The sequence below is a fragment of the Propithecus coquereli genome, unplaced genomic scaffold, assembly GCF_000956105.1.
Source record: "Propithecus coquereli isolate 6110/MARCELLA unplaced genomic scaffold, Pcoq_1.0 Scaffold48, whole genome shotgun sequence".
Lineage (NCBI taxonomy): Eukaryota > Metazoa > Chordata > Mammalia > Primates > Indriidae > Propithecus > Propithecus coquereli.
Genome location: NW_012150618.1, coordinates 4868998 through 4878328, shown reverse-complemented (window position 1 = coordinate 4878328; position 9331 = coordinate 4868998). Strand labels below are relative to the sequence as shown.

The 9331-nt window shown below is 40.3% G+C and overlaps 1 protein-coding gene across 3 annotated transcripts in view; it reads left to right on the top strand.

Annotated features, from left to right (window-relative positions):
* Nucleotides 1-1777: 1777 nt before the first annotated feature.
* GRM1 (glutamate receptor, metabotropic 1) overlaps nucleotides 1778-9331 on the top strand; it is a 496050-nt gene continuing 488496 nt past the window's right edge. The window contains exons 1-2 of one of the 3 annotated variants that reach the window (XM_012655533.1): nucleotides 1778-1819; nucleotides 3199-4213. In XM_012655533.1, the coding sequence (XP_012510987.1) occupies nucleotides 3514-4213 (700 nt within the window). In that variant the 5' untranslated portion in view covers nucleotides 1778-1819; nucleotides 3199-3513. Of the gene's footprint in view, nucleotides 1820-3198; nucleotides 4214-9331 lie in introns of those variants that run through there. The other 2 variants (XM_012655532.1, XM_012655534.1) reach the window with 2 other exon arrangements.

Sequence of the window (9331 nt, the reverse complement as noted above, 5' to 3'; positions counted from 1 at the left end):
CGACACCTCTAATATGTAATTTATGCATGTGTATAGACCTGCTATGTTATGATCCCCAAGCTCATTCTCTTTAAAGTGATTTATTGCAACCAGCCTGACTATGTAGATTTTACTTGGACTTTAAAATGAATTTGAGAACCAATAAATATGAATATTTAATTTTTCCTTCAGTACAGCAATGTGATATATTTAAAAAAATCACCTTTGTGGAACATATATTGAAGCTAAATGTGGACTTGTTCTCTAATCCTGGAAATCATAATTAATGGTTTAAATATGCACAGAAATTTTTGCATATTCACTATATCTATAAAGTATTCCAGGAAAATCATGTTTAGGGCTTATCACATTGGAATGGCATTATCTAAAATTTAAGTTAAATGGCTATTAGAGGAAGTGAGACACTGTGAGGCACTGTGAATACCTGTGGCTTGCTCTTCTTACAACAGACATCTTAGAGCAGAAACAAAGAATTATTTAGTCCTACATGTGAAGACAGGAGCTTACTTTTTCTGTTTTCCTTGAGTAAACATGTGGCTGCTTCCTGAACTGAGATCTTTTAGTCTAAAGCGTGTGTATCTGGTTCAGTGCATTATTTGTGGAAAAAGAAAAAAGAAATTCTATCTTCTTTAGATTGTCTATGAAAAATCTGACACTTGGGAAAAAAGACTAGAACCAGAACAAGAAAGACCTTTTGTTCTTGACTGGAGGCATTGTTTCCTTTCTGGAGTTTCATGGAACACACTGCAAGTATTTGAAACTGCCTCATGTGGTTTGTCCCCTCTGGCCTGACATGGTACCATTCCACAGCATACCAATGACATGAGCAAGGTGATTATAAGCTGACCCATAAGGGACTCACATAAGCTGATCTCTCTGCTCTGCAGATGACACAAATAGAAAGCTTTGAACAGGAGTGGAAAGACACAGTGTCACTTGTCTTTTCCCTCTGAAAACGCCAGGAAACATTCTGCTCAGCCAACATGTTCCCAGAGGAATGTGATTTAACTTCTACTTTTCACACAGTAAGAAGCAACACCATAGACCTGTCAGGAAGGTGATGGCAGCCTGGGAGGAATTTGGATAAGTGTTTGTCACTACAGTGTCTTCATGTGACCTGACTTCCATTCTCAATTTAGTTACATCTTGACCTGAAAATGCAGCCACGGTTTGCCTGGTCTTCACTTGGTTTACCTTAATTCATGATGTGCAAGCCCTTCTTCCCCTACTCCCACCCAGTGCACCCTTGTCCCCTTTTCCCTTGCAACCTACTAATAGAGCCTTCCCTTAGATGTCTACACATGTATTTACACTCTGTTTCCCTCTGTAGGGATTTTACTTCTAGAGAGAGGAAATATATTTAAGTCCCTCAGATATATACAAACATATCCACCCAAAACCAGCCTAGGCGGTTCTCCACTCTTTTGGCCAGATCTGACTATTCACATAACTGGCAGCTTTTTTAAGACCCCTATGGCAGTAAAGGAATTAATTTTCCCCACTTCTCCCTAGCTTTTCTCCCTTCCTCCCTTTATCAAACGACTGATTTTTATGCATGAGATAATAGACAAGCCTTGGGTGACCTGTTTTTTTTTTTTTTTTTTCCTTCCTTCCCTCCCCCTCTTTTTTCCCTTGCGGTAAAATAGTGCTGAAGAAAGAGGGCACTAGTGTACAGCCCAGATCGCATCCTTACACCGTCTGGATTAGAGCTGAGGCGTCTGCAAACCGAGCGCGGCCGTGGTCCTGTGGCCCCGGGACCATAGAGCTACCTACCCCGACTCAGGTACGTCTCAAGTCCATATCCTCCAAACAGACTCAGGTGAGCGCACACTTCCTCGCGGTGAAACCCACCCACAACGGCAGCCAAAGTCCCAGTGTATCAGATTTCCCTCCCGGTCCCAGGCGCATCCTCGTTTATTTCTTTTAGTCCTGCATCCCCGGGAAGCGTTGGGACCCACGGGTGCCTGGGTTCTGTTCCTCCTTTTGCCTGCTTCACGTCCTCTGCTCTCCCCATCCGCTCCCCTAGCCCCCTTTTCATCTGACTCTCACCTTGAAAAAGGGAGCCGAGAAGGAACGAGACAGGGAGCCAACTTCAGCCCCGCAGGCGGCTGAGATTTGGCGCCTCTGTACCCGAAGCGGTTGGGTTTGAGTATGTACCTGCAGAAGCTGTGCGAGGCGAAGAGAATGAGGGTGGAGGGCTAGTGGAAAAGCGAGGGGAGGGGTGTGTGTGTGTGTTTGTGTGTGTGTGTGCGCGCGCGTGTGTGTAAAGATCGCGGAGGATGGGGATTGAAAGAGCAAAGAGGGGTCAAGGAATTGCCATTCACTGTTCAAAGCGTCCCTTGCAGGCCCGGTGGGGGAATGGCTCGGCGGCTGGACCCGGCACTGTCCAGGGTCCTGAAGGCGGCAAGGCTCAGGCTGCCTCGGGGAGAGCAACCGGGAAGCTCCCCTCCGTTTCCTTGGTAGCAACTAGGCAAAGGCTAAAGATTCGAATTTAGGCAAGTGCAGGAGCCCCTCCAGTCCCCTCCCCCATCGCGGGAAACAAGTTACCTTGTCTGCACCCCTTCTTCTTGCACGTCTACAGTAAGCCTGACTTCTTAGGGGGGGAACATACCAAACTCCTACATACGGAGACTTTACCAGTCGTTGCCTTAGTAACTAATGTGGATTTTCCTCAAGCTGGCAAATGTATATTTACTGTTTGGATTGTATGCCAGGGTCTCTTCAACCCCTCAAAGTTAAAGTAAAAAGTGCACCGCTTGTTCACGTTTATTTTAAAGTAGAACTTCCACCTTTAAATGAGTTTCCAAATTTTCTTCTGGGAAAAAGTTGATCTTTTCAAATTCGGAAAGTTCTCTTCCGTTGAATGACCTAGTTCCTCCCCTCCTCTCATTTCCCTTGGCCTGCCGCCCACCAGGTCAGAAAGCATGATAGGTATTTGGGGACCAGGAAGTGACTTGAGGCTGGAGGAGCAGGCAGGTCCGTGGGGCTCTGCGCTGCCTCGACCTCTGAGGACTCAGGGGATAGACACACCACCTTCCTTGACCAGAGCTGCCTCACAAGCCGCCCCTGCAGCCGGTACCAGGACGTGCTTGCTGAAACGAAATGGACGGGACAGCTATTAACATCACTGACCCCAGAGTTTTAACACAGGTCCTCTGGTGACAGGGCTTTGATTTTCTCTCTGTCTTTTGTCAGCAGCGTCCAGCTCGCCGCTGCCAGCACGACGCCCATTGTACTTTTGATCAATTTACCGTGATGCACCGGTGAAGAACCGGGATTCGAATTCCCCTAAAAAACGCCTCCAGTGTGTGGAGGCGGTCGTGGAGGACCAGGAGGAGGCGGCGGGGAGGGAGCCGGAGGTGGAGGCGGCGAAGGCGCTGGACGAGCAGTGCTGGCGAGGGGACCAAGCCGCGAGAGGCAGCGTCGGGCGTCTTGGTGCCGAGCGCCCACAGCCTGCAGGCGGGACCAGCGTGGGAACGCGGCTGGCGGGCTGTGGACCGCGTCCTCACCACAATGGTCCGGCTCCTCTTGGTTTTCGTACCGGCAATCTTTTTGGAGATGTCCCTTCTCCCCAGAAGCCCCGGCAGGAAAGCGTTGCTGGCCGGAGCCTCGTCTCAGCGATCGGTGGCCAGAATGGACGGAGATGTCATCATCGGGGCTCTCTTCTCAGTCCACCACCAGCCTCCGGCTGAGAAGGTGCCCGAGAGGAAGTGTGGGGAGATCAGGGAGCAGTATGGCATCCAGAGGGTGGAGGCCATGTTCCACACGTTGGACAAGATCAACGCTGACCCGGTCCTCCTGCCCAACATCACTCTGGGCAGTGAGATCCGGGACTCCTGCTGGCACTCTTCTGTGGCTCTGGAACAGAGCATTGAGTTCATCAGGGACTCTCTGATTTCCATTCGAGATGAAAAGGATGGGCTCAACCGGTGCCTGCCTGATGGCCAGTCCCTCCCCCCAGGCAGGACTAAGAAGCCCATCGCGGGTGTGATCGGTCCTGGCTCCAGCTCTGTAGCGATTCAAGTGCAGAACCTGCTCCAGCTCTTCGACATCCCCCAGATCGCTTATTCAGCTACAAGCATCGACCTGAGTGACAAAACTTTGTACAAATACTTCCTGAGGGTTGTCCCTTCTGACACTTTGCAGGCAAGGGCGATGCTTGACATCGTCAAACGTTACAATTGGACGTATGTCTCCGCAGTCCACACGGAAGGTAGGCATTATATTGGAGAAAGAAAGATACTGAGAAAGCCAGGGCATTGCATGATGTGCTTCTGGAACCGTAGTATCATTCCTGTTTTTTTCTGGCACTGTGGGGAACAGACGTTACCGTTCTCAGTACACACGCACCCAGGCATTGCCTTCTATCCTCATTCCCTTATGATTATAGGTAGGAAACTACATCCTATGGTGTTTCTGGGGATAGTAGCAGCTGAAAGTATATCCAACTCTCCATGCAAAGTGTCCAGCTGTAGATTTGACTTAGATGCTTGTTTGGCCTCACAGGCTGAGTTTGTGTTTGGAAGGCTTATTGTTCAAGGTGTTATATTGCCCTTCAGTGACTGGCTATGATTTTCCAGGCTTAATGAGCTAATCCAGTGTGAGTGATTAGCAAAAAATGTCACTCTCTCACAAGTTGGGCTTGGAGGCTTATCTTGTCTCTAACAGTGGAAGGTGTTTCTTTGTCCTCTTGTGCCCCTTATTACATATCCAAAACTTCCCTGTGAAAGTAGGATTAATGCAGCCATCTCTCTCGGCATATTGGAAACACATATTTTTAAATTCTGGAGTACCTTAGTTACAACGGAAAAGTAAATAATATACACCATTTATTTTCTTCTTCCTTCATATGCTAAAATTATCCAGATTCCCTCACTCCCCCAAGAATTATCTTGTTTTATATGAAATAGCACTGATGACCTCTTGAATTTAAGTTCAGTGTCTGATCTTTTTCTTCTACACAATGAATTTGCACCTTAGAATTTAAAGTTAGACTAATTATAAATTGCTAATAAAAAGATAGCAGATATCAGGTTTAAAATGGCTTTTTAGAATGAAATATATTTACCTATGGTTAAAAGCTTTGATTTTTCCAGAGACTTGTACATGTGAATTCTCAAGGAATTTCTTATACAAAGATTTTCTTTATTCCCTTCACCTTAGACTATATGGATTTTTGGATAAAATGAGATTTTGAGCTCATCTACTTAACTCATCATCTTAACTCGCTCAGTAGGTTTATGAAGAAACTGAGGCCCTGGTTATAGATTATCATTTATTATTTGCTGGCATATAGAAGAGAATCTTGATGATATTGCTGCATTCATATTTCTTAAAATCATATTATTTTTAAAAAGGCCATAGGTATGGCTTTATATTCTTTTAATATTTCCACAATATTCAGTTAGTGGTGTGAAGTCTGATTATAGAAATTAACAAGCATTCTTACTGAAGTGGCTATATGGTTATTGTTAATGAAAATAGATGCTTTAATTTTAAAAGGAAATAAATAAATTCAGAACAAATAAAAACAATTTAGAATTACACATTATAATTTTAGACTTTGTTTTTGGACAAAACTTTCTGCTGTGATGTTGTGACTTCCAACAACTGACTCAGGTTTCTGAATCTTAATTTTTAATCGTGAACTCCATACTTTTTGAAAACTCATTACTATTTTAAGGCACAAAATTAAGTTCAGATGTTAATTCCTTACATTTTAATGTTTCATCTTAAACATTAATCTTTCCTACATTTTAAATGTTTAATATAGTTTCCTCTCATGCTTAGATGGAACATCCTGAAAGCACAAGTTAAAAATGTATTGAATATCAGCATTGGATGGATCTCTCCATCCAAGAGAATGGCAATTATAGATTGAATGTGATTTATTTAAATATTTAATAATTCTCCCCCATTGAGCTGGATAATTGACACTAGAAGTGTACGTTCTTCCTTCAGAAAGAAGTAATATTTCATCATTTTTATACAGTAGTTTTATTTTCCATATTTTATTATAAGATAATTTTATTTTGGAGAAAGAGGGGAGTAGAAGGCCCCCCTTGAATCTCTTTTCCAATTGCATCACATTGCTGAAAATAATTGCTGGTACTGGGTGCTTTCTGAGAACTAGAATTATAATTTTGGAAAATTAATTGGACTTCTGTTTGCTAATCTTCTTGAGGAAGGACTCGTATTACAATTTCATCCATGTGTCAGTTTGGATTATTATGTTTTCTTTCTTCCTTCTGATTGGTGTTGTATGGCAGAGATAATGTCTCTATCGTATATTCCATCCAGACTGGAATGTGTTCATACAACAGCATCATAGCTAACTTTGGTGTTTATTTTATTGACAAGAGACTACACCATTCACCTTGCCATTTATATATAATATGTTGTTTCTTCTCAAAAGAAACTAGTTACTTCTCTTACCAGACATAACATCTGTGAAAACTAAATTGCTTTTATTTTCTTCTATCTGCAAAGATATTTTGGGTAAGCTCCTTTGTGTAAACTCCAACTGAAAATTCATTTTTTTTCTGAGGCTTTGCCCTCCTGCTTCTCAGGGACCCGTTGTGTACTGGCCTACAGGCGCTTTCTTGGATCGTTTAGTAATTTTCCTGCTTCCAGACTGATGGGGTCACCTACTGGTGACAGTTCCCTGTCAAGTAGCAGCTAAGACCACATATCAATGTTGTCTCTGCCATCTAAGGATATTCAGCAAGGAAGCAAGTTTGTCTGGATATTGATAATTTGGAACTTAGAAATTTCTGGGACCTCCAGTGACCTTCACCTCTCCTTTCCAAATCAGCCATTTCCTAGTCAATTTATTATCACCATTTCTTATATCAGAAGTTAACCTAGTATAGTTAACATCAAAAGCACTAAGTGACTGAACTATTGTACCTTCATTTCTGTAGTTAATTTTGATGACTTTACAATCACATTTTTTAAATGTCCTAATTTTTTTAACATTATTTTATATTTATATAGCTTGGAGGTATTTCTGTTTTTTTTGTTTTTAACCAGTTAGAATTTAGTTGTTATATTCTTTTACATTCTTTTCAATCTTCTATCACATCATTTGTACCACACTTGTCCTCTGGCCATAACAACTGCCAGTTTACCTGACATAAAAGAGAATCAGAGCACATAAAGTTATCTGTGATAGACTCCCCAGAAATTGTTCATAATTGGTTCCTTAGGGGAATGCTAAGATAGATCTGTCAAGAGGGAGGTGGAGTATTGAAGTAATAGAGCCTTATCCACAAATAAAATTTAAATGTACTTTGGAGCAAGCTGCTCACCTAGAATGTGAGTCTTTAAATTTGCTAAGTATAGAGTATAGAAATAGCCTACTTCTGTGAAGAGTATCTCGGCCAAGGACATTGTATTTCATTCTTCTAATAAAATGAAGATTCCTCAATCAAAAAACCAAATTTATCATTTTGAAAGTTTGTAGGAAACAATACTTAAAAATGATTCTAGTTCATTAAATTCAAAGCACTGAACAAGTCCAATAAAGGATATTCTTTCAGTTTGTATCTTCAAAGAAGTTTTTTTCATTGGATACATTTTCATTTGTTTTAGCCTTTCTGTCTTAGTATTTTGTCTCTGAAGTCAGATGAGTATTGATATGATAATGGGTTTAGTGATGCTGCTTCCCTCCCTTATGCAAATGTTCACTTTAAGGTGGACTTTTATTTACAGTTAGGTTTTCATTGTGGTGTAACATTTTTTGGCATTTGCTTAAATTTTATGTAAAATTGGCCTTTTTTGGCTTCTTTTCAAAATCCGATTTTTAAAAAATACTTCTTTCTGTTTAATGTAAAACTTAATTTAAAAGTCTACAGAATGTTCTTATATTTGTACTGTTCATCATGGTAGCCACTAGTTATGTGTGGCTATTGAATATTTGAGATGTGGCTGTTGAGTGTGAAGAATTCAGTTTTACATATTATTTAATTTTAATTATTTTACATTTAAGTAGTCATATGTGACTAGTGGCTACATAATGGACTGCACATTACATTTTTTTCTTGTTATATTTTAATCTGAGAGTAGAAAAACTACTTGTTCCAATATATCTCTTGAAATTAGTATCTATACAGCCTGTATTTTCTTTGGGAAAATATAAATAAAAAGTAACTGCTAATTTAAAAAAATAATAAGAAAAGTCTAATAGCATCAGAGGACTATCCACCTAAGTCATAAATACACAAGATAACTATTACTTTAACTAATGCAATTACATATAATAATTTTATATCTACTAAGTATCATATTTCCTATTTATGCATCTGTAACTTTATACCTTTCTTGTCTTGATTGCAACCTATTTCAAGGGAAATTACCTCAATAAATTGTTGTATTATAACATATAATAAGGTACAGGAATGTGAAAGGTTATTCAGGCCAACCAATTAAGAATGCTTAAAACACCACTATTACATGCTTACCCGTGCTCAAAGTTTTCTGATTGTGTTCAGAGTTTTTAAAGAGAGTCATAGAATATAGGAGTTAAATTCAGAAGCAGAATTACACCTGACTTTTAGTCAGTTCTTCTATATAATGACCTAAAACGGATTCCTTGAAGTTTCCACCAATTCTCCACCCATGACTGGGAGTCATCCAAAACAATACAAACTTCCCTTCCATGTGACATTTGCCGTCGATGAATCTTCTCCCTTTTATGCCGTACCTTACCAGTTTCTTCACCCATATGTTCTGAATTTTAGTTTCTCCACCATCCTAGCTGACTCAAGTAGATCTTAGATCAATTAGTACCCCAAAGTCTTTTAAAAAATTCTATGCTGCAATTAAGCCATATCTCTTTCCTTTTATGCTTTACAGTTATTAATATTATTGTTGTCATTTTTCTTTTACATGTAAAATTATTAGATTAAATCTGCCTTTCAAGCTTATCCATTAGTTCTGGGATTCTGACTAATTTATGTTAGCATCCCAGTTCTGTGTTCTTGGGCTGAGTGACCACCAGAGTTAACCAGTATATAGTTTGCTGGTGAAGGGGTATGGGACTTCATTCTTGATTCTGTCTTATTTACATTTCAATATATATAATGAAATACTGAGAACATACTACCTTGTAGATAAATAAACAACTGTAAATAGTTTAAATGAAAAGCCGTCACAATAGATAGCTCTACGTGAAGATTTACTGCAAAAAACTGTGCATAAGAAATTTGAAGACTTAGTCTCAGTTACTATGCAGTTTACACTCTAAAGGGAGGACAATTGGATTACATGTAGAATAAGTAAAAACAATCATTGCAGTATAGATATTTAAAAATATGAGTGTATACAATTT